This window comes from Strix uralensis, chromosome 1 (genome assembly GCF_047716275.1).
Source record: "Strix uralensis isolate ZFMK-TIS-50842 chromosome 1, bStrUra1, whole genome shotgun sequence".
NCBI lineage: Eukaryota > Metazoa > Chordata > Aves > Strigiformes > Strigidae > Strix > Strix uralensis.
Window position 1 is genome coordinate 133,654,102 of NC_133972.1, and position 25,872 is coordinate 133,679,973.

The 25,872-nt window shown below is 40.0% G+C and overlaps 1 protein-coding gene and 1 long non-coding RNA gene across 2 annotated transcripts in view; one reads left to right on the plus strand and one right to left on the minus strand.

Annotated features, from left to right (window-relative positions):
• The window catches only part of TOX (thymocyte selection associated high mobility group box), a 225,504-nt gene extending 222,241 nt beyond the window's left edge, over positions 1-3,263 (minus strand). Inside the window, exon 1 of the mRNA XM_074881780.1 lies at positions 2,320-3,263. Coding sequence (XP_074737881.1) covers positions 2,320-2,421 — 102 coding nt within the window. The 5' untranslated portion in view covers positions 2,422-3,263. The remainder of the gene's footprint in view (positions 1-2,319) is intronic.
• LOC141948856 (uncharacterized) overlaps positions 2,663-25,872 on the plus strand; it is a 54,854-nt gene continuing 31,644 nt past the window's right edge. The window contains exon 1 of the long non-coding RNA XR_012630567.1: positions 2,663-2,729. This is a non-coding gene — a long non-coding RNA (uncharacterized LOC141948856). The remainder of the gene's footprint in view (positions 2,730-25,872) is intronic.

Consider the following 25,872-nt stretch of genomic DNA (forward strand, 5'->3'; position numbering starts at 1 on the left):
AGTTCAGGCAAAGTGAAATAGAAGAGTTGCAACTTGTCTACAGAATGAGTGTCTCATTTGCATTTAAAAAGAACAGTTTGCTCCCTCATACATGGCATGACTTAAAAGAAGCTTTAACCAGCTAGTAAAGAAATTCTGAAAACGACTTTCTAAATTAATTTATTCGATTTGCAATGCAACCCACCAAAAATGATTTAAGGAACTTAATTGGAAAATGATTTAATATATTAAAGTAATTCCTGATTTTCCAAAGCATTTAACTTTTAAATTAAATCTGGCCCACTATCTCAAGAATGATGAGCGAAATGTGTATTCAAGTCATTACCTTCTTTTTGAAGCCTTAAAGTCACTGATAGGTTTAACAGTGTTTGTCCAGTTTCATTGCCAAATGGGTCTTTGAGACACTTTGGTGCTTGTCATTAGTATTAGCCCAAGCCTCTCACTTGGCAACACTTTATGGTTACAATTTACAAAAACAGACAACAGAGAAAATAACGACAAGCCACAGACCAAAGGTAGCAGTAGCCTCATGATTACTCAGAGCACTTACACAAAATTAATGCACACATACAGGCTGCTACGCATCTGGGCTCTTCCTGCTGAACAAAGTTCACTCCTGGCACAAACTTCCGACCTATAGGGCAGGTTTGCCAGATGCTGCAAAATACAGTTACTTAAACCACCGCTAACAGTCATACCTCTGGGATCTCTCTCGAAATATCCTTAGGCATCCACCACAAAGGGCCAGATTTACCCCTGAATTCTATAACTCCATTGAGTATATGTGAAATGCAGCCCGGATGAATTTGGTCCTTTCTGTTGTGATTGGTAGATGAGACCATGTGGGAAATCTTTCCTGAAAACTGAGAGGGCTTCACCCCAGCGCTGCCGCCTCCGCGCTCCAGCACAGACACACGCTATTTGCCTGGTTTATCCCTGAATCGGGGCAGCTGCCCGGAGTGAAAGAGACGCCTCTGAACATCCCTCTGACACGTGAGACCGGCACAATAGCCGAGCGCGGCACCGGGCTCCCCGCGCCCCGCCGGGCCGGGCCGGGTGCCCCCTCCGCGGCAGCGCCCCGCCACCGCGCCCCGCCCGGACCCGCCGCCCCCCTCCGCACCGGCGGCCAGCTCCTTGCGGAGTTTACGCTGCGAAAAAAACAAAACAAAACAAAAACAAACCCCCAAACCAAACCAAACATCTGCTGCAGCCTGCCTCAGGCTTCCACGGCAGGTTTCTAAACAAACGCCTAAGCGCACAGGTTTAAAGGCATTTAATCTTTCGGGAAGCGCTCGCTCGCAGCTCTCTCCCCGGGCGGGGGTGTGCTCCAGGAGTGCTCTGGGTAGCTCGCACTTCCTGCTTATTTCCTACGGCCAGCGTTTTATTCATGTGCGAAGCCCATTCCGTAACAGCAGAGAAAGTGCAGCTCAGGCAGAAAGCACCAGCTGGCTCAGGCCACAGAGGCAGTAACAATGCAGGAACCCCAGCCCCCTTCCTCGGCGGCAAAAGTAAGGCAAAGTGCTCCGGGATCGCGGCACCAAACTCTCGTAACCAAACGCAGGATTTGGGCTAGCGCGACCCTCCTCTGCAGTTTCTCCTTCCCCAGGGCTCGGGGACCTGCAACTTGGGCTCTTCTCAGGTACTGACCCTATTTGCAGCGGTTTAATCAAGTTACAGAGATACTGGTAAGGCAGTTGCACAGCCGGGACAAAGTCGAGCCCCTGTTCTGAACCGACTTGTCAGCCTTATACACCCTTATTGTGCATCTACAGAGAGGTGTGCGTATGTGTGTATGTATATATATATATGCACATGTCACATACACACACACACACAAAACGTGCTCCCGGCACCGCCAAGTCCCCGCTTTGACACATGAACTGCAGGGTAAGCGGCGGGGCAGAGTTTCTGCCGGTTTGTGGCGGGCGCGATCTTTCTCATTAAGGAGCCCTGGAAATTCATGTCCTTCGCATCAACATCCTTGTCCACGCTGTTTCTCCGAAAGGGAAGATGTTACGGAAAATGCCTCCCCCACCCACCCCCACCCCGCTCCAGCCGCCCGCCCCCAAACTACTCCGGGGTTTTAATTTGGGGTGCCTGCAGGGGAGCCGGTGTGTGTCCCGGCGGCACCTCTCCGCGGCGGGCGGCACTGCGCCCCCCAAACCCCAAATCCCGGCAAGTGCCGCTGCCCTCTGCCTCGCCGGTGAACTTGGTGCGCGGCTGCCCAAAGCGCAGCGCCCGCTCATGCACCGCGCCGCGACAACAGCACAATCGACAGCACAGATAAAACACCTCGGACGACACAAAACACGAAGTCACCTTGTTGCAATAGTAGGGGTCCAGGCAGGGGGAAGGTCCCAAACAAGGCGTATCAGGAGCGGCTGCAGGCTGAGGAGGTGGTGAATAAAATCTTACGTCCATTTCACTAAAACATCAAGCAAACTCCTTTTCTTTTTGTCGTTAATGTTGGTGCAAAAAGGGGGGGTGTGTGTGAGTGTGTGTGTGTATGTGCGTGAGGGGAGGGGGACACACAACAAGACTGAGAAGAATAAAAAAGAGGTGCCTGACTTCAGTAGTCAAAGAAACACCTTCCCTGCCTCACATCCGTTTGTGGTTTGTAAAGAGAGAGAGAGGAGAGGAAAAAAAAAAAAAATCTCTTCCAAAAAAGCACCGGTCTGCAGATGTCTGCGAGAGAATCAACAAACCCTCCTTCTTCTACGGCAGGGCAGGTAACTTCGAGTACTTATTGTTTCCCCCACGCATCGGCACCGGGGCGCTAGCTCCGTGTGTGCCTCTCTTTATGGGAGTCTCAGAGTTGGTTCGCTTCTCCCTCCCTCCCTCCCTCTCGCTCGCTCGCTCCGTTCTTTCCCCGTTCTTTTTTTTTTTTTTTTTTTTAATTATTATTGTTATTATTTATTTGGTTGGGTTTGGTGGCGGTGTATTTTGGTTGCCCTCCACCGTGAGGAGCGGGGCCGGGGGGGGATGGGGGGGAGGCGGCAGCCGGGGCCCCCGCGCACCCCCGGGGGGAGCGGCGAGGCAGCCCGCCCGCGCTGGAATGGCCACCCCGCGCCGCCCGGCTCTCCGGCACGGCTCGGCTCGGCTCGGCGGGCGGCGGCAGGGGACACGGCGCGCTCCGCCGGCGGAGTCGGTGCTCCGAGTGTGCTTCACACAAAGGGGCCGGCGGGGGAAGAGCCATTTGCGGCCGCCGGGGACGGGGCTGGGAGCCGCGGAGAGGGGGCGCTGCCGCGCCCGCCATCCCGCCGCCGTCCCCGCCCTCCCTTCCCCGCCCGGCCCCCCGGCGCCGCCCGGCCCCACGCCGGTTACTATGGCATCCCCTCCGCGGCCTGCCGCCGCGCCGGCCTCGGCCCGGCCCGGCGGAGGGCAGGAGGGAGGGCAGGCCGGTAGGGGAACGGCGGGGTTCGGCCCCGGGCCCTGGCCGCCACGATGGGTCGGGCACAGCCTGCCGGGGTGGCCGCGGGCAGGTCCCTCGAGGTGCCTCGGTGAGAGCCCCCCGGCCCATCTCCACGGCCATTTTGCGAAGGTGGGGTCAGGCGCCCCGTGCCCCGGCCCCCCTGTCAGTCCTGCGGGGATAACCAGGCTCGAGCTGCAGGCAGGGCCCGGCGGGTTAGGTGAGCCCTTTCTCTTCTGTCCCAGCAGAGTGGAAGCCATCGCCCAGAGTTTGTGGTGGCAGAAAATAAACTGATCCATGTGCACGCCTCAGAAACCAGGAAGCGAGTGAAAAGTAAAAAGAACCACCCATGAAATACCTCGTCAGCTGCGGTCTGCCTCATTAGCTCGTAGTGCTTGGGCCTGGCCATGCTGTGGGCAGTACTGACACCAGGCACAGCCTTCCTCACAGCAGGGTGGAGGAGGGAGACTTGAGGAGATGGGCAAACTGAGAGCGGAGGAAGGAAGGGGATGAGAATGGGGTAGGGAAAATGAAGAGGAGCGCAATTAGCTGCAAACAAGGGTGCTGACAAAGGAAACTTGGGAATCCAGTGGGAGGCGGGAGAGGGATTGACGAGCAAAACAAGGTTTAACAGGCAAAAACAATGAAAGAAAGGGTGACTTCAAGACACCGTGAGCAATCCCACTGGGTTTCCCGCTGAGTAGTTTTAATCAGGACAGAAAGGATGGAAGAGAAAGGATACAGGAAAGACACTATACTGTGCTTAGTGCCCTACAGAGAAGTTGTATTATGAAAAGAAAGGAATGCCTTTCCCTCTCTAAATAAAAACAAATTAGTGAGTGCTGTACAAATAAACTGAGATGATGACAATTAACAGGGATGGTTACATTTATCAAATACTCATGAACATTTCCATCACAAAACAGTTGGAACCTGAAGAACTTTTAAGATTTGTAGCGCACATTCTCACACAAAACTGTCTTCTCAACACTGAAAAAAAAAAATCAGAATAAAGATTTCAAGAGGACTCAGTATTAAGGAGGAGCAAATCACAGATTTCAGGTGAAGAAATCACTGTTTGTGTGAGTAACTATAATCTGTGCCTCAGATATTTTGATAGAGTCCTTCAAGATAGTGTTAAGCCATGACTTTCCTCCATGCCTAACAACGTGCTTTCAGTAAAGCTTAATTATCTGGAAAATATACATAAGTGATGTAAACAAAACTCTAGAGAAAACGTTTTTGAAGCAATATTCCTTTTTCAGGATTATTTGATTAAAATATTCTGAAGATTCTTGCTTGTCAGGTCAACACAATTTAAGTCTCATGGCAATAAATGCTTTCCTTAAACGTGCAATTACAAGAGGTTCTCAGTTACTTTCTTTTTAATAATGTTTGAAACCCTTATGGCCTTGGAGAAAAGCTTGAAAACATGACCCAGAAAAAAAGCTCCAGAAAGCAAAGGAAAAAGACATTAACATATTTTTTTAAAAAAATCTCATGATTTTTTGGCATCTGACTCATTATTTTGCATGTTTGGGATTAGACATTTTGAAAGTTAAAAAATCCTAAAAAAGATTTTCTTTTGCAAGAAATGTACTTGACGCTTGACAGATATATCACTGCTGCAAATGGCTGATATGTGGACCATAATTTGACAAAGTGAATGGGAGACAGATTGCAAGCTCTGTATTGAAAAGCTGCTGTTGAGAAACTTGTTATTCATGGACCATGGATGAGTTTTCAGCCTGTTGTGGAGAAAGGTGGTAGAGATATACTGATTCTAGAAGAGTTGGTCTAGGCGATCGGTGTATGCAGGTGCATACAGGTGTATGCAGGGACAGTGATGATAATGCAGAGTCAGAGATGTCAATACCAGAATGATTAGAACATTCGATAATAAAAAGTAGAGATTTGGCTTTTGGTTTATATGAAATATTACTATTGCCTTAAGAAGGGCTTCGAGTTCCTAGGAGTCCGTAGGAGTTTACAACTATACCATTTGCTTTGCACAGCACTTCAAGTTATTTTCAGTACTTAATGATGCAGGCCCTGAGAGGTTATAAAATTTTTGCTGGTACTTACAGAGATGATTTAATCATCTAGATGGTAAAAACACCTGAGATTTGTGGCAGTTATCTGTAAAGTTTGTAAAAATCAAAAACCTATGTATATTAATCCGTTAAGTGTTCTTTTGTTTTGTAGGGGATATTTTCTCTGGGGTTTTCACAAGAATGCATTTGTGGAGACTGGAACTGAAAATATTAACATTATTATAGGTTTTGCCTGTATGGACTGAGAAAGCAAGGCCCTTTCCGGGATAATTCAATGGTATATCAAACTTGGCCACTTTAGCTCATGTAAGTGCATTTTCTAGAAAAAAGTTGCAACAGATTAAAAAGCATGAATCAGTTTTTAGAAGCTTAAAAGGAAAGAACATTTGTTCAGAAGGGCACTGAGTTTTTAAAGCCATTCAACATTCAAGTGAATGTCTCCAAAATAGTCTTGAAAGAGGTTCCTGTACCAGCATATGAGAAGAGTGTCATTGCTTTTCTCATATAAATAGGAACAAATGCCTAGAGAAACATGATCAGTATCTGCTGATACTAAAAAAGTTTTTATTCTTTTAAATGCTGTCTGCTGGAGTGAGACTATGTAGTATAAATGCTCTCCATGCAGTGGAGAACTCATACGGCATTCCTTGCCAAACAGCGTTGTGAGTGCAAAAAGTTTACATAGCAGACTGGAGACCTAAGGAGGTCATTAGATAGGCAAACCATAAATGGATCAGCAACTCCTTTGAGCTGGAAATAGCTGGAGGTAGAGACATGGGGGTAGGGGATGGGGCGAATTATGGTACATGCTTGCCCTCATTTCGGGCTGTCACACTTAGAGCCGTCCCTGGAGGCAGAGCACTGGCAGGGCAGCCCCTCGGTCTGAACCAGTCCAGCCATTTGCATGTTCTTATGCAGGCTCTGCAATGGTCTCACCATCAGAATTAAAAGAAACAAGTAAGTATGTCCAAGATGACAGATCATTTTCTTGTCTGTCCTGATGTCTCACCCAGCTGTTCCATCTAGTATACTGGGGAGCCTTCAGTGGGCATAAATCATGTTCTCAGCCAAAAAGAAACAAAAGTATCTTAGTTTAAAAAAGAATCTAGCCCAACATCTTTTTGTTTTAATCTCACACATCTATACCCAGTTTTATTTGGAGTCTCCAGACAAAGATGTCTGATCATCTGTTATAAAGAGAAGATTTCTTTATTTTCTAGGAAGAAGGAAATGTGAGACTGTGATGGTGGCTTATTAGCTGTTATACATAGGCGCCACAAGACCGTTTTCATGAGGCTGGCTCTTCTTTAAAGGAAAGTATTCTACTACAAGTTTAAGAACAATTGGATTGGAAAACCACTTTGATTCTTGTTTCGTGGGCTGTACTTTGGGAGCCAGGAGGGCCAGAAAAGCTAAAAGGGGAGGCATGAGATTTTGCTGAGAAAATCCCTCGTGCTGAAATTTTTGCTTTACTTACTGACGCACAGGACTATTTACCTTTCAGAACAAAGCTCAACACTCATCAATTTCTAGAGAGCAGTTAATTAAATAATAATAGGATGAAGGGTCTGTCCCTTTTGTGTGGATGTCCTGTTTCATGTCCTTAAACTGGGTATGACACTTGGATCTGGGAAGATGCAAAAGATAATGACATTAAGATTACAGAATATTTAAACCAAAGTAATTAATCTGGTCTTTTCATCAGAATGAACTCAAATCCTTTACGAAACTGATTCATTTTAAGTGTTGTTGACATTCTGGGTGTGCACTCATAAGTGAGCATAAATCAGTGTATTTAAACAGAAACATTTGCAATATGGTATCAAAGCTTAATAGTGGTGATATATGTTTCAGAGAATTTAAACAGTTTGATACCTAATAGTGTGTCAAATCAAGTGTCGTCAAACATCAAATGAAAGGGGCAGCTATTTTATTATTTTAGCCACTGCTGCTGTGTTGTTTAATTCATTTGTGAAAATGACTGGCCCCAAATTATCACACTTGCATGGAAATAAATTGTTCTCATCTTTGTAAGGAAGTAAAGATCATTCTAAATAGTTAGGGAAAGCCCCTTGCTACAAAGCAAAGAGAAAACCTGAGTATTGCCATATTTTCTCATTCCAAACAAATGATATGCAGCCAATTTAACAGATAGAGGAGGAACAGACACATGGGCTGAACCTGAACTGTGTTTTGCATCTCACAAAAGGTTCTTACACACTCATCTGCCATTGCCTACAGTAGGAGTTAAACACACAACACCTCACAAAACCAAGACCTTAAATAACCATGACAGAAATATAAAAATGTAAAATTCACCTTGCATATTTGCAGCTTCGATCCATTCCCATATGCTTCAAAGACTCTGCCAGCTGGTTCAATTCAAGTTACCAAATTTAATGTGGCCTTGCAGACATACAAAAGGTAGGCCAATCTTGAAAGAAAATGTTTCACTGGGCCTTAAAATCAGATTATTTCTCATGGTCAGAGAAACAAAGGGAAGCATGAAGTTCCTTTTTTCCTTTTCCTATATTTCCTATCTTATCAAGTGATTCTATATGAGATACACTGTCCGCATGGTATGCAGGAAGGCTCAAAAATACATCACAGTATGGTGTATGCTAGTTCTCAATTGCAAGATTTACGCAAGTGTTAAGGTTGCCAATTTTCCACTCTTCCACTTATCTTGTTAAATCAATCATGAAACATCTAGAAGTATAAGGGATCAGGAATTTTTGGTTTCATGCTATTTTTTTCTGAAGTGTACTAGAGGACTGTACTGGGGCTTCAGAAACTTGGGTTTTTGGAAGGAAAATTGTGTTTTCAACAATTATTTTGCAATTTAGAAAGCCTGTCTAAAGACATGTTGTTTTTTCCTCCAAAAAGTGAGGATCCATAAAAATTCTATAAATGCTGTCTGGGGATTGCATCATATACAGATGTCTTGCGAAGAAATCTGTACAAATGTTTGATACTATTAAAAATACCCATCTATATTTACAGATATTTAAAAAATGTACATATTATCAGCTGAATAATCAGGAAAAAAGGAAAGACAGAACAGAGGGCTGGTCACAAGCAGAGACAGGTGACAACATGAGGACTAGTCTGTATCACCAGTTTTTCCATAGCATTGAAAAGGGACTTCTCATCTGCCAAGACAGATGCCAGGCAGATGATTAATCAGTTTTCAGTTCAGAACAATGATGTCATCATTCTCCTTTTTGATAAAACTGCCAAATAGAGCTGAATTGCCCCTGCATGAGCTCTCCTGGCACGAGATCTTTACAGGCTTACTTAAAACCTCTTTTTTTCTATGCTCTGCTGTCTCATCTGGCTCAGATGTCTCTTGCTAGAGAACAGTTTTCATTGTCCTTTATATTCACAAGGTCTCTGTGAAGCAATACCTTGGATGTTTCTTAAAGCTCCAAGCAAGGTGGGTCTTTCAACAGCAGACTCCCACCCCATTATATAAAAAAGTAGTCTATGTACCTTCTTTTATGTGCTTTTAATTAGTACTTCAAGCCCAGAATTATAGATGCTAATAGAGCGAGAGATCCAAACTCTGTTCTCTCTAAGTACATATAAATATAGTAGAGTTCACAGAGTAAAAATTTATTTTTAGGGCTAGAAGGTATTACGGCTTTTTTTCTTTTTTCATTTTATTTTTTAACTAGAGAAAGTAAAAAGTGAAACAACTTGCTTGAATTTAATCTACTTCCCTAGGGATTTATGGTTACCATCAGAAAAGTACCACACAAGGGGGCACAGTTGGCATTTGAAGTGCAGAAGGTCAGGACTGAGGCATAGTAAAACTATGTTGGGAGTTTCCATTAGAGCTTCCTGTTGTAGCAGATAAATCCAGTCCCATTCACACCTGGTAGGCTGATACAAATACATCATCCACATGTCATCTGCCATGAGTTTTTAAGGGGTGTGATAAATTGTCGGACTGCTGGCTTGAGAACAAAATTTCCTTCTTTGCTGAGATTTCAGCATTTTCCTGCTGGATCTCCAGGAACTTCAGATCACCTTTCTTGTAACTACATGGTTCTTTTCTCAATGGAACTGTCACCCTCAAATCTAATAAAAACTCTCTGTCATCCTTTTCTGGGCTTTCTGGTTTGACAGTTTCATGTCATAGCTTTGTTCCACAATAAAAATAAAAAATCTCTAGGTGTTAAAGAAGTCCTTGGAAAACTGTAAGCGATAGAGTCAGCATTTACAGAACATATCACAACAGGTCTGACTGACCTTGGCAGCAATAGGAGATCACCATTTCTCATGGATGAGCTATTCCTGAATGTCTGTCTTTCATGCTGTATAAGGCAGAAATACCTTTTCTGGATCAAGGCTACTACTTTCTGCTTCTGTTGTTCTTTAACTGAGACTGCCTATTATCAGGATGTTTAATATTATCTCTTTAAGGAATATCTTCATTGCTATTAATTTCTGAAGTCCTGTGTCTTGTTCTATGGTATCTTATGATAAAAATGCATCAGTGATGTTATTTTAAAGTAGCATGTGTAAGTACAGCGGAGTTGAACGTGCATGTTAATCAGATACTGTGAAGCATGTGGAGGGGAAGCCCCAAGCCACATCTGAAATGATCAAGTTTCTACCTATTTGTTGAATGCATATAGATTTATAAGAGCTGCATGGAGACAGTTGCCTGACTGTGTAATGCGCTGGCAATAATTAAGTAAAAACAATAACTAGAAATAGAAGAGAATAAAGAGAAACTTAGACTTGTTCACAGTTGTAGAACATTGGAAAAAAACCCATCCTCCTAAGATACCCTTTTCCCTCCCCACAGTGGAATTTCCCTGCTTTGAAATTATCTTGAGAAGACACAATTTGCAATTTGCCCAAGAGGTCAGCAGACCCAAACTGCTATACCATAGGGTAGGAGGAGGTGGTTTCAAAGCTGAGAGCCTCTCCAGAAGAATGGTCTGCAAGCATCTTACTTTCTTTTGAATTAAGTGTGACCTCCACTGGTCGCTGCTGTATTCAGGAAAAGGGGGAAAAATCCATCATGGAAGAAGGTCCCATGCCATTTTTTGGGACAAAATCTTAGTTCAGTGTCAATTCCAAGGTTCTTTTTCCGTTCACTGGAGAAATACGTAATAAGTATTTACATATGTAGGACAGTATGGGGGGATGGGGAGAGAGCTGAAGCATGTGCTTGCACTTGCTGAGAGTCATGCATGTCCTACATCTCCGTGCCTGTCTCTGATTAATATGGGATTTGTCAGTTATGTGTTAAAAAATAAAAATAACTGGTTGCCAAGACTAAGAATTATGTACTTTTGCTTCGTTTTCCTCACTTTTGTTTCTATAAGCATTAAAAACCAAAAATTATAAAAAACCCAAACTGTCCAGGACAGAATTTAACCTGGGCTCACGGAAGGGATGCAAACTGAAAGAATCTTAAAGTAAAAGGTACCTTTAAGGAGAAAGAAGAGGCTTAAGCAATCTGAGCACAAGTCATTTGTGCTACAATGCCTAGCCACACTGAGGAGAGTAAAGGGTAGGGAGACACAATATTTCTGAATTTCCATGTCTTTGTGGGTTTAAGTCAGACCCTTAACCTTATTTGAATATAGTATTTTTGTAGTTTAATACATTTCATACAGAATGTATAAAGAAGATTTAATAACTGTCTCTTAGCTGTGGTTTATCTCTACCTCAGAGAAAGCCAAAATGAGTTTCTAGTGAAATGGCTGAAAGAGCATACATGGTAAGTCTTCTATCAAATTATTTCCAGTCTTGCTGATTTGTAAAAGATCTTTCAGAAAGATTCTGTCTTTCTGTGTAGAATGTTAAAGTTTGATTCTGTGCCCAAAATTTATAAAAGGAACTACAAATAACCAGTGAAAGTCTAGCTTGCCATCTTCTGCTTTTTAAAACTCCTGAGACTACGGGCTATCATGTGGAATTCGCGCTAGTGTTTAACCCAAGTTTTTCCCTCAGAAAATAAAATTATATTCTAGTGTATAGCAATTATATGTCTTGGAAGAAACCAATCAAATCCCCAGGCTTCTGTGCCTTTATGTTTTTCTCTTTCAGATGTGCGTCACAGATAAAGGACTGACTTTGTGAACACTCGTAGGGTAATAAGGACACAAAATGAACAATACTTATGTAATTAGTCAGCAGACACAAGTGTTGCAGGATAAGATCTTCTGAAGTATCATAGCAGAAATACAAACTGAATACTTAATATTGCTGTTGTCAACTATTAAAAATGGAAATATTTCTGCATCATTTCACATTCTCTGGATAGCTTTAGATCAGACTAAGGTGTTCTTGGGGCGTGGGATTGCACAAGGGCAGTTAACTATTTTCTCCTGCCCCAGAAGCAAACTAGCCCACTGGCACAATTTGAAGCAACATAATCAGGCTGGGCCTGAAGGCATGTGTTTGCCCTGCTTCCCCAGCCTTTTGCCTATCTTAGGTGGTATAAAGGCATCTCTTAGCTTTGACTGTGCTGCAACGGCTATTCTGATTTTAATAGAAGCAGTTTCCCAACACTCTGACACAAACATTTGAGCACAGTAAACTTGAGTCGACTGGCCATCAAAAGGTATAAACTAGCAGAGTTAATGCAATCAATCTCATGGGATCACCACTGCTGAAAGTTAGGTGATAGTGCATGTGTGATACTGTGTATCTTCCAGCGGCTTTCCAAAGTGCTCTCCACACAACACCCAAAAAGGCCAGACAAATTCTCCTCTAACCTAATAGGAAGAAATTTGTAGAAGTGCACACGTTATCACACACAAATTAAGGGATATACTCCCATAATTATTAGCACGGCTTGTAAGTCAGGAGTGAGTGTGGGCAGAGCATCCAGGTTTACGGTACTACTGCTAGTTCTGCTTTGGAAACATACACCTCGGTGCCATCTGGTGTTTCTGATTCAGGAGACTCTCTGTATTTGTCTTCCTTGAACACTCAAAATCAAGTGTCCAGGTCTGCTTTTTTCTTTTGTACAGTTTGATGCATTTGAGAGTGTTTGTTCCTAGCATAACAAAGGTGTGGTTTTGCAGTCAGCTTCAGCAAATTTAAATCTGTGCTGCTGCTGGAAATGGTAGTACTGCTCTCCTCTCCTCCCTCCTACAGCTGCATCTTTCCACTGCCTCCCTGGGGAGGATGAGGATGCTCAAGGCTGCATGGTCAGCTGTGTCCGGAGCTGTCTGAAAATGATTGTGTGGCTCAGATCTCAGGTGGATCGTTTTGGTTTTTTTGATCCATCTGACTCTGTGGCAGCATGAGAACTGGCAAAGAAACAAGAGAAGAGTATTTACCTAGGTCTGAGTCGAGGAGGGAGGAGGGGAGGGTGGAGAAATTGTGGGCCTGCCTCTTGGCACACTCCATGCTAGGTTAGCTTGAGCCAATAATGAAACTGCACCTAGGAGTCCTCTTGCTAAACTCAGAGGGGAAACATGCTTCTAGTATTAAGGAAGACCAAACATCAGAAAATTCCAATGCTTTTTTCTTTCTTTCTTTTTTTTTTTTTTTTTTTTAAAGACTGTCTGTGTAGTGTAACATCCCGAGGACTAGAAGCAGGGCCATCATACAGGAAAAATAAATAGGAGTGGATATGAGAGGAAATAGTGGTAAGAGCTAGACATCTCATGTAGATCCAGTCACTGGTCACTAGTTTTCCCTAAAACATTATTGGTGGGGAGAATGTTGAAAATACTCTTAAACACACCAAAATTATCAGAAAGCTACACACAGTTTCTAAGCTTTGATTGGGATGAAAACTCATAGAAATAAATTTGTTACTTCCCTTTTTTTTCAATCGATCCGATCATCTTCTTGCAATTCCTACCTACCCAGTAAGGCCCGTGAAACCTGTGGTACTGGAGATGAAGTGATTCCTCTGAGTTATATCGGCATGTGAGTTGGGAAGGGAGCAGGGGGACTCTGAGGGGAAGGGAGGGGGAATGGGGGAAACAGATGGATCCTAGATTATGCTGCAGCTGAGATTGAAATAAAATTTCACCTTAAAATGGGGTGGCTGCTGCTTCTATGAAACTCTTGGGGATAATTCATCTGCCACTTGATAAATTGGCAGGGTTTCTTTCCAGGTTCTCTCCTCTATTCTCCTTCATGCTTTGTGTGTGTATACATGTGTGTGAGGTATGTGTATGTAATTTTCGAGATGCCTGGCCCCTTTTTTCTCCTTGGCTAACTTCTGAAATAGAGCTGTCAGGATGATTCCAGCATTTGGAGCCATATTCTTTCTGACAGAATATAACTCTTCTCCACAGTTTTCCTTTTTTATGGCCTGAAGTCAATGGGAATATTCAATGCAACCTAAGGTCAGGTTCTTGAATTTTAACACAATTTCCCATGAGAACTAGAAGGACAAAAATTCCTTTAAGACAGAGAACAAAAAGTGGAACAGTAGCATAACAAGTAAAGACTTGCTATGTAACTTTAAAAAAACAGCTTGAATAGGTTTCAGATGGGGGGGGGGGGGGGGAGGGAAGGGATGAGCTTCATTTAATGTGTCCAGAAATTTAACACCAGTCACTGTGTTATCAGTCATTTGTACAAAAGGGTTGAAGTCTCATAGCAACTGACCATGCTAGCAATCGTGAACTTCAGTAGATCAGCTGCAAGAAGGTACATCAAATTAAGTAATTTTAAAAATGTGTTGAAATATAACATATACAGTCATATGAACCTATATGACATGGAAGGATTTTAAACTATGCCATAACAATGGGCTATACAAGAATACAACCACCAGTTTCTTGTCGAGTCCTTTAAAATATAGAAAAAAGTCAGTTATGAGCTGGACAGATTTGGCTAGTTCCTTTATAGCTGATCGGTGTTATTATTTGGTATCTTGGGAGGCAGAGATTGTGAACACTTTAGTCAACAAAGAATTTTGTAATCCTGAAAAGAAATAGAGATGTCCGTTTATTTTCTTCAAGGGAAGAGGTTTCATTTCTGTGCCCACCTCCACAGAGTGGAAATTCACAGGAACCTAGTTTTTATCTAGGAAAGTTTCCCGTATAGTAAGTGGAAATTTTAGATCTCTTTGAAAAATCTAAATTCTCTTGTTCTATGTATTTCTGATGTCAGGAGTCTTGGGTTTTGCATTAGTGAAATAGGATGAGAATGAAGGTGTTGCTATTTACAAACTCTTTGAAGGTGCTGTATATATAGAAATCATCACTTTTATATGGCTTTGGATGTGCTAAAAATGCATTACATTTCATTGGTGGTACAACTTTATGTCAATCAATGAAGAATTTGAATATTAAATTTAGAGAAGAGTATTTTACTATATATGTTCCATTAAGAAAGACAAAATATGCTTTATTCATGTAATATTTTAAGCTCATTCACTTCTCCAAATGTCAGCTGTCAAACTTTGTTGCCGTCCTTAGTAATGGCTGCAAAGTGAGACATTTTCCCATTTTTCTGTGTTTGGAGGGGCTTACCTTCCAGTAATAATCCTATCTTATCAATGGTTTAAAAAACAGGTTTTAAATGGAAAGATTGGCTAAGAATTATATTTTGACTATGATGTAGCATTGCAGGGAGTAAGATAAACCCCACAGAGTAAAACATGCTATAGAGGGAAAAAGTAGAAGCAGTCTGGCCCATGGCAAGATGAACTGTGAAAATAACAGCTTTCTAAATGATGACCAGTCCAAATACATTTAAGCGTTTTATGGAAAATCTACTCTACAGGACGATATTTACAGTATTGAAAGTGCCTCTGTAGATTTTGCCCGCCCTTAATTTGTTTTAGCCTTTCCATAGCAATATAAATTATTTCACATTCTGTTTTCAGTCTGCTTTATGTTTCCTTGTCTTGCCTCTCCCTCCCTCCCTCCCTCCCTCTCCCCCTCCTCCACACCCTTTCTCTCTTTCTCATATCATCTCAGAGCTGTTAGAAAAAATACTGCCTTTTTGTGTGCGATGTTCTTCAGCTTTAGCAATTTTCCATTTCACTTCTTTCTCGTTATACTTTTTCCATTTAATATTTGGGGAGAAAAATCGTTCTATTTAAAGGTGAGCCAAATACACCATCACAATGTTTTGGACCAAGTTAGTATTTTCAAATATAAAGTTTACTTACAGTTTCCTGTGCTTTCCATTTGACTGTTATTAAAGAAGGAGGAGGGAAAAAAAAGGTCTTAACTTTTACCATCGACAGAAGGTGTATTTTTACAGCTATCACTGTTACTCATCCCTTGTCTAGTTTGCATCAGCTTGGAAGCTCTGCAGGCTTGCTTACACAACCCAGGTCTTACGACAGCACAACTCGTTTGTGGAAAGGTATTGGTCTGGATCTAAAATGGTGTCATGAGTATGTTTTAGGGGAAGATACAATCCAAATGAGTTCTAAGGAAGGGAGTACACTGAATTAAGTACTACAAAAAATCATTAGGACATTATGGTGTTGTGTGGGCAGGTGTGGTTATCTGAGCTGGTTAGGAGGTAGAATGCAAGTGATTTTAAGTAGAGTCCAGGGTTTTTGAAATCAGAGAAGCCTTCATCAACAGAGCGCCTTCTACTAGTAGAGACTGTATTTTCAGAGTGAATGAAGACTGAAGGAAACAGTAAGGACTTTTAATTTTACTACTGATTTGTAGTAAATCAGTAAATGTAGTAGTATATTAGTATAGAAAACATCTCTTTGCATTTAGTCTGTGACTATTCTGTCCTAGCTAATACTTCCTTACAGTTTATATAAAAAGGCTATGTAAGAGTGGACAAAAATGATGATACCACTCTTATGTTATACAGAGCTGGCAAACATTAAGATACCACAGCATTTAGGCACCATGGTGATAGATGCCTTAGAGATAAATACAAGAGAGACAAACAGAATGAGTCAATGCATTGCCCAATTTGCATAAAAATTTTCATAAAGTAACTTGCAGTGTTTGAGAAAGAAAATAAATATTTGGTGTTTAGGTTGCTATGGTGTTGTGGTAGTGAAAAAAACAAAACTATGTACAAATAGTCTCAGCTACATCATGAGTTTACTAACCAGTGTCTTGTAAGTAACAAAGTGAATATGAAAAAATTGCTTTAATTATATAGAGGATAGATGTGATACCAGCTAGTATAATGACAGCCTTTCCGGTCCTCTTAGCTTATAAAGCAGATTTTAACCATTGATTTCAAGAAGCTCTGAAGAGGGTTGTGCAGCAAGTGCTGTGAATTCCTGTATTTGCTCCAATGAATAAGCTTAAACTTCTGTCTTACTGCTTTGGACTTGGTGATAAAAAGAGCAGGTTTCGTCAGCCTCTGAGCATTTTTTGCTTTTCCTTTCAGTTGGGATGAACATTTACCCTGTTTTACTGTGCTTCTTTTTGAGTCAGAAGCATTTTTAATAGATTCTTCAACGCAAGGGTGATAAATGCTTTCCCTTGCATGCTCTTCTAGACTAACATCTGGTTTCAGCAGACCACTTAAACACATGCCTAAGTGCATCCTTAAACATTTTGTTGGACATATGCCTAAAGGAGTACGGTAGGCACATTAAAGAGCAGGATATTCTTAAGTGCTTTTCTGAATAGGGGCCTAAATGGGAATGAAAAGATAATTATGTGACTTGATTTAATTGGGTGAATTAATTAGCCAAGTATATGTTTCATTTACTGACACTATCTTTTGTAGTTATATAACTTTAAAGATTACAGAAAAATACTTCTCCCAAACTTTGTTCAATATATATGTTTTAAGAAGTACCATTTCCCTCAGTATAATTTAGCTGCAAACGTATTGATAAAAAATAAGTGCTTGCTTCCATTCAGCCATATTTTGCTAGTAAATGAGCTTGCAATACTGAAAAAAGGTTTTAGTGGGGATAAAGAAAAAAGAAAATTGACAACTTCATGCTAACTTTTTGGAAGGTGCATCAAGGTCTAAGAATTTTTTGCCTTTGCTACAGCATAATTATTTCTGAATTGGTACTCCTGACAGAGGAGGCAAAATTTTTCTGTTAGGCATGAACGAATGAGCAAATTTAAGAATGAAGTACCCCGAACAAAATAAACATGCCATTTTGTAGTTTATAAAACATATGGCTATGATAATGCAGCTCAAGGAAGTCATACTCTTTTCTAATGGGTGAATGGCTTGCAAAGTGGAGTTCTGCATTACAGTATGGCAAGACTAGTTACTTTTTCTAATTTGTAGTTCATTTTATTTACTGGGGCAAGGGTAAGAAATTTAAGGATAACTTAACATATCCACCCCTCTTATGAAACTGCCTTGTACTCTTGTAAGCTTCCACAGGAGGTGTGGGGAAAACCCTGAGCAGAAATGATAGCAAAATTAGACATCAGAATTACACTAGAGTTACTCAAATTAGGACTCAGTGGAATAGGCACCTGGAATTATTTTTTTTTTTTTCTCTGCTTAACTTTTACTGAAAACTCTCTCAAGAATGGTGTATTTTGCCAACATTTTTCCTTGCAGATAACTTTAAATAAAAGGAAACTATCCCCCAAATGCATACTTATGCAGGCATTTGGAATGCAGTAAGTGTGTTTTCATTATGACTGAGCAATTTCAGCTGTGAGCAACTATATAGCAAAAAGTAGAAAAAAATAAATACATCTTTGGAGGTAAATTAAATTGCAGTACCCTTTTATAATTTGGACATGACAGAACTGAAATAAAAATAAAAGTTCGAACTAGATTCTCCACTGCTTTCAAATGCCTTTGTAAAAATGAGATTGGAGTGGAGTATAGGGACTGACATAGCTTACAAATATTTTTCTCTTCATTTTCAACATGTACTCATCAATGTGTACTCTATGTAAAGATTTTGTCTACAATTTGAAAAGCCTTTATAAATGAAATTCAACAAAAACAATGGTCTCTCTAAGCAGAAATGATCTTATCCAGGACACTCATTTGCATAGAATATATCATATCAGTGTATGTGTGCACATCCATATCTGTGGAGACAATTTAGGGAAAAGGTAGGGAAAAGACAATCCTGACAATATTATTTGTAAAGTATCTCTACCCATTCATTCCCTGAATGATGTTACACCATCTAAAACACTAATTGGATTGCACGATTGCATGACTCTCCGGAGTATTGCATCTGAGCAATAAAATCCCCACAGAGTCATTTATCATGTCAAAGGGTAAGTGATATTTTTTTGGGTATTCATCAGGATAGATGAAAAACAAACACTGCAGTTTGTGAATTTATAGATATACAGACATGACCTGTGAATGAGTGATCTGCAAGATTATGCACCGAATCTGCTTCAAATGGCAACATAAAAGGCATTTCACTATATAAATATTAGATGTCTCTTTTTAAGTTTGAGATACTTATAGTTCTAGCCAGCTGTCAAACACTGGATGCTTCTATAATGCAGTATCACAATGGAAGTCAAAAACTGTGAACTAAGTCAACCAAGGAATAAGGAAGTAGATTTTGCAGTTAGGAGGGTATTGTTTTATTAGCCCATAGCAATCTGTGTTGCAAGCAGGCCAGTCTGCTAATGCTGTAAATGTACTCATGTCTAGCAGTCTTCTTGGCTGAAGACCAATAAAGATATCTTTGGGGGATCGTAATTTCTCTAAATGGTATGATTTTTCCAGTGAGGACCTTGATCTTGAATCTGCAAAAATCAACACTTTTGACTGACTTTAAAAAATATGAATAGTGGAGTCCAATGGGAAAGGCCTTTAATTTCCAAAAGCGTGTCAGGCTGAACTCGATGGACAGACTTTTATGCTTAGTACTGTAAGTACCTATCTTTCCTAGTTTCAAAATACTCCAAATCAGCTACAGGGTAAGGCCAGGAGCAGTTGCATCCTGAGTTATCAATGTCTGCAGTACAGAGTCATGTCTTTTTTGGAAATATCCAGGAGAAATGCCATCTTAACCATGCATTAACCACGTAGAGCAGCATGGTTTCTCATGTCATATCCAAACACTATTGGAATTCACAAATGTTGTGGTATAACCCCAGCTGGCAACTAAACTCCGCACAGCCACTTGCTTAGTCCCCCCATGGTAGGATGGGGAAGACAATCAGAAGGGTAAAGGTGAGAAAACTCATGGATTGAGATACAGACAGTTTAATAGACAGAGCAAAAGCAATGCATGCAAACAAAGCAAAACAAGAAATTCATTCACCACTTCCTATTGGCAGGCAGGTGTTCAGCCATCTCCAGGAAGGTGGGGCTCCATCACACGTAATGGTTACTTGGGAAGACAAATGCCATCACTCCAAACATCTCCCCTTTCCTTCTTCTTCCCCCGGCTTTATATGCTGAGTCTGACGTCATATGGTGTGGGATATCCCTTTGGTCAGTTGGGGTCAGCTGTCCCAGCTGTGTCCCCTCCCAACCTCTTGTGCACCCCCAGCCTACTGGCTGGTGGGGTGAGAAGCAGAAAAGGCCTTGACTGTGTGTAAGCACTGCTCAGCAGTGACTAAAAGATCCCTGTGTTATCAACAGTGTTTTCAGCACAAATCCAAACCAGCCCCATATTAGCTTTTGTGAAGAAAATTAACTCTATCCCAGTCAAAACCAGCACAATAAATTAAATATTCTTTTCCTTGACTAACCTATATAACCTAGCCTGGTAGCTGTTACTGGTCTATCAAGTGTATGTGTGTAGATTTTGCCCTCTAGCTCTCCTACTTCAAATAGTTTCCCAACTAATGGTTTACTGAGTATCCAGGGGTAAGGGACTGCTAAGGGCTTAGTAACTAGGGGCTTTTCCTACAGAAAGGGAGGCTTAGTTGTCTTTTAGGCTCAATTAGGTATATAGTTATTAAGGATTTATTGGTTTTTTAATCAAGTTATGAATCCTGGGTTTTTCCTGCTGCAGATTATAATCCACCTTGCTACCATCTTGATTTCTCTGTCTCTCCTAAAGGGATTTTTTGGCAGGGCAGGAGCTGGAAAATACTTCTGCATCTGGCTATCTTTGGAAGGAAAAAGTGTGTGAGGAAAGACTCATTCCCCTTTGGTTCATGAAAAAAGTGCTTGGAAGAAGACTGTATATTGTGACTCTTGGGTGGAAAGAGGTATCTTTTGCTATACATGCTAACGTGGCATAGTTGTATAGATTAGAGGACTTTGAATAGTCCCTTCCCTTTGATACTTCCAATTTCTCCTAAGTGCACTGACTTGCTCTGTGCCATTCCTAGCTCTCCCCAGACTTGTTAAGAAATTTTTCTATCTAAGTTAGATGCCAGAAATTCTATTAGTGGTGGGCTCACCCCCCCAGAAAAAGAAATTTTGCTATATTAATTCAAAAAGGGATTATACAGTACATTACCGGAGTGGGGAAGAACTGAAATTGCTCCTTATGCTCATTTTTCAGTATGTGGGTAGACTTTGGTAACTCAAGATGATTCAAAAGACTGCTACCAAGAATTTGGCCATAGGGAATCCTGAGGGCAGAGGCATATCTTAAACCCTTTCTTCTTCAGAATGTAAAAACTTTCCTTATAATCATTTGGAATTCTCCATTTTTCTGGAAGTGCCTCTAATCTCTCTTAAAAAAAGCAGATCACAGCAGGAAGGTTGGGTGTTGAAGCAGAAAACATTGGGCAGAGTGATGGGGAAAAGGCATTCCATTTTTGGAAAATACATCCAAAAGAACCTATTTTTAGTCTGTAAGGTCTGATGCATCCCACCTAATTTCAGGTACCTAGGTGAGGGGTGAAACTCTTGAGTTCTTCCAGATGGATATGGGAAAGTGATGGGCTACTCCAAATTGCCCACACCACCTCTGGTTTTCTTGGTCCTTTTCCACTGATTGTAGGGGTAGCCAGAACAAAATAGATTATCACTTAGGAACCAGGTATTCTAATGAGATTAAAACTCTGGCCTTAAAAATCATATTTCCTAAGAGATTTTAGTGCTGAAAGATGGAGAAAAAGTATCTAATGGGATTTCCAAAAGATGTTTAACTTCCACTGATTTTAATGGGACTATATAAATAATTTGAAGTCTAATGAGGTTCTTGATTACCTTTGGAAACTAGGTCTGAAACGTGAGTTTCGCTGAAAACAAATAGAATGTAATATATTAAAAGCTAAGAAAAACAGAATTTGATGCTTTAGATAGTTCAGTAGCTTTCCAAATTTTAGCCTTTGCCCACTCACTTCTTAGGGCAATTGGACCTTTAGTTTAATTAGGATGCTCTGGATGCACCATAGGATTTTATGAAGAAAAGAATTACAAAAATAAACAAATTCATCAATGACAGAAGTGCAGGTGAGCATTACCTACAAGAACAGAGATTCAAATTCAGCTAAGAAATTCCTCAACCCTTGATTGCTGGAAGTGGGAAAGATTGCAAATGTAACTTATTTTTTGCCCAGCTGCTTATATTCTTAATCTATATTCTTTCTTCAGACACAAGAGATTAGGACTAGATTTTAGTTTAATAAAGTATGCCTGCTTTTATGTTACTGCTATTTCTAAATGGGATGTCTCATTCCTTCTGATACGAGGATCCATTTTATTGTGCAAACGAAATGATCCTTCCTTTGCTCAGAGCTCTGCTGACATCAGGAGGGTGCAGTGCCAGGGTGTAAAGACTTCCATGTAATTTGCAGGATTCAGCCTGAACTGGCATGTATTTGTCTTTCTTGCAGTTGAAATATGCTATTTATCGTGAAATAACAGCATCAGTAATATTTGAGTAGGGTATTCAGAAAGTGAACAGCAATATGTTCATGATACACAGGAAATTGTATACTATTATAGTTATTAATTAACATATTAGAACACGTACATGGAAAACTTATGAACTGAAATGGAGAGCATGTTCTGATACAGTGATTTTTTGCTAGGTATGTTACTAACACTTGTACTGTTATGCAAATAAACAAATAATATTTGTAGAAATCCTGTATTACTTATCACTCGCTGTTAGATGGTATAGACAGGAATAACTAGCACCTTTTTATCTAAAAAGAGTTGGGTAGAGTTAGACGTCACTGGAATGAGAACTGATATTTTTTAAATGATCATAAATATATTTACATTACTCTATTTTTTTCCCCTTTGTAATTTTTTAATAGCAATATGGTATGATTTCCAGTATCTGTTTCAGCAGGATATTTCAACAATAACACAAATCCGTGGCACAACAGTGTTACTATTGAAAAAATTCTATACATTTATGAAGTGCTATCCGTGAATGCAACAGTGGTATGAGAACTTTGCATTACATATAAATATGCCAATAGATCTTGATTTGTCTGTAGAAGTGGCATACCCATAGGTGAAGTACACCAGAAATAAACCCTAGATGCACCATGAAGATGAAGTTAAGTAAGTTCTTTAACGGGGTCTTTGATAAAGCTTTATTTAATTTATTATAATAGGGGAAAATGAAATAAATGCTAACTTCCTCAGTGAAAGAAATAATCGAATTCCAAATATGAGAAGCTTAAATTTTGCATACCTGATAAACGTCTTATTTCTATATTCAGGCATGATCATTAAATTTTTAAATAGTTTGGTACTGAATTCATTAATTCCAGAAGTAGCATTACTGGTATGTTACTTGGTTAAAGCAGCCATCCAACTACACCTTAAAAATAATTTTGGTACATTTACCAAAACAATAACTTCATATATTGCTTCCTATTACTGTGATAAAATGTTGATAAATTTACGTAGCTTGTGTTTGCTAAGCATAAAGTATCATTTTTTGGTTTTCTTTTTTCAGAATAAAAGAAAAAATCTCTATTGAATGTGCAATGGAAGCAAGTGTTTTTCCAGTTCAGCAGTTTCTGCTGAATTGTAAACAATTGGGTTGTTTCCAGAGGAGAGTAGCATGGTCCGTAACTCCGACAGCTAGTAGTAGTTTAGTTTACTGCTTCTACCACCTGCCTTCTGGCTTAATATTGGAAGCAAGAAGCATGCAATTAAGTATGAGGAAATGAAAATAAATGACACTGTTCATTGCACATTACAAAGTGCCTGGCAGAAAGAATGCAGCTTGCCTGGACCTGATGACCCCTGGGGAAAACATGTCTCGTGCCTGGGAAAGAGCCAGTGAATCAGACACTGACCCTGGTTTTATCTGTCATCAAACGCTTTGGTTTCCTTCTTAACAATTTTTAACTTTTTTTTTAATTATAGTCAGCTTCTGAAAAGCAGGGAGAAATTAAAGTGAAACATGTACTGTACTGTACAGGACACCAAATATGCAGAGATATTTTTTTAATAATTTCTTGAGAAAAGTTATTTGGATTACATCCCTAATTGAACCAATTTGAACTGATTATTAAATTCTAAGTCTTATTTGACAGGTGAACAGGTTTTTAAAAGATTAATTCCATCTAAGCAGCAATACTGCATTGAATGCAATATATAACTCAAACCCTCCCCCTCCTCCCAGAATCTGAATGCTTAAAACCCATTTCATTTTAAAATGCCTGCTCTGTGAATGCTATACTTTTTTTTTTCCTATATATGGCTCATACAGTTGTTAGAACATAATAGCAATAATTTGGTTTTAGTCATTCATCCTAAATTGTCTAAGCACCTTTACGAAGCTGAGTAAACATTATCTTGATATTACAGGATAGGAAGAAACTGCACCATAGAGAAATCTGGTGGCTTGCTCAGAACACATAGCACATCAAAGAGTAGTTGAAAGTGAGATACCCAATTGAGTCAGAAAATAAAGAGTTTAACATAAATCATGTTATTATGCTACAGAAGTCAAATTCATCTTTTTTACATCCCAGATGACTCTAATGCATGAATTCAGCCACTACGGTTTGATTTAGATGGCCATGTATAAATGGTGGGGAAGCTTTCATAATGAAAGCAGAAGCAAGTAGACACTTCCATGTCTTCATGATCTGCTAGAAAAGTAGAACGTAGATGAGGTTCATCAAAATTTGTAAACTTTTCAGTGAAGCTAAATAGCCAGAGAATATTAGAAAACAGATAATTTCAGGTAGAAATGCTGCCAAGACTTTGTGGTTTTTATTGATTTCATCTTGAAGAAAGCATCTTGGTAACTTAATGGGTATTGTTTTGAGTATTATTTATTTCACCCCATAACCCAAAGTAAAACTCAAGGGTACAAACTCAGGAGGAATTGAAACCTTATAAGGATTCACAGACCCTCCAAACCAAAACCACCAACTTTCACATTTCTGGCTGTATGCAAGTATATGCATTCCCTCTCTCTCTCTTTAATATTACATGCACACTGTGTAGAAGGCTGCTTTTTTTTCAACCACATTTTAGGTACGTTTCCTATGTTCTATGAAAGATAGTCTTCTCTATTGCATTTCTTGATAGGATGTTTTAGACCCCAACAGAAAAAAGGGTATTTGGTTGTCAGTCATTCAGTCTCTGCTAGTTAAAACGCATGTCTTTCCAGAGATGCTTTCTATCCATAGTCCTGCACAACATGAAATATGGTTGACAGCTATATTACCACACTGCAGATTGCAAAGCAATTCACATTCACACTTCTAAGTGCCTCTCCTTTCAAGACTTATGGATGTATGCCAAATTACTTGCATTGTGGTATATGGCCTTCTATATGTACTTTATAGAATAGGCCTTTGGTTTCCATTAAAATCAATGAAGTAGAGCCCAAAAGAGCTTTTCTGAAGTGTGTACTAGATGTCAGGCAAGGTTAATAATAAAATACTTCATGTATAATATGCATTTCAACATATTTCAGTGTTTATCTTTAATATGGTATTTTCTGTATTTAAGATGCTAAATTTAACTATTGAGAAGGGTTAAGTTCAGCTTTCATTTTTTGCCCTCATTAGTGTCTCTGTAAAAAATGCATATATGATATCATACCATATTTAGGCAGTGTTTCCAAACGTAATGGACCAGCAGCCATTTAAGGAGCCTAAGGTCCTGTATTAACAAAACCATCATTGTTATCTTAAATGAAATGCAAAAGACAGAAGATACCCTCCAATGGCATTTCATTTAGACAAAGTAGTGACTACACCATGTCATAATGCTTATTCTTAGTCACTAAGTTCATATATTTCATTAAAGCAGTTCTTTGCCAGACAAGTTAAAGTGGATGATCAGCAGGGATGGTAAAATAATACAATTAATTAATTATTATTAATTATTACAATATTAGTATGATTACTATTAGTCATAGTACTATGATAAATGAGGCAAACTAAAATATATTTTTAAAATAGAGAACTCTGACAAACATTTTTGTGACAAACTTAATTTTTTGGGAGAGGAGACAGATGCTTTAAAGACATCTGAGTAGAATATGCACTCCAGTGAATTTAGTGAGTCTTATGAAAGATTGACTTGAAGGGGGAGAAAAGGCATAAGAGTGAATGTGTGTGATGGTGGAGGGTATGTTGCATCTTTCTATTTATTTATTTACTTTTTCAATGGTATTATTAAAGT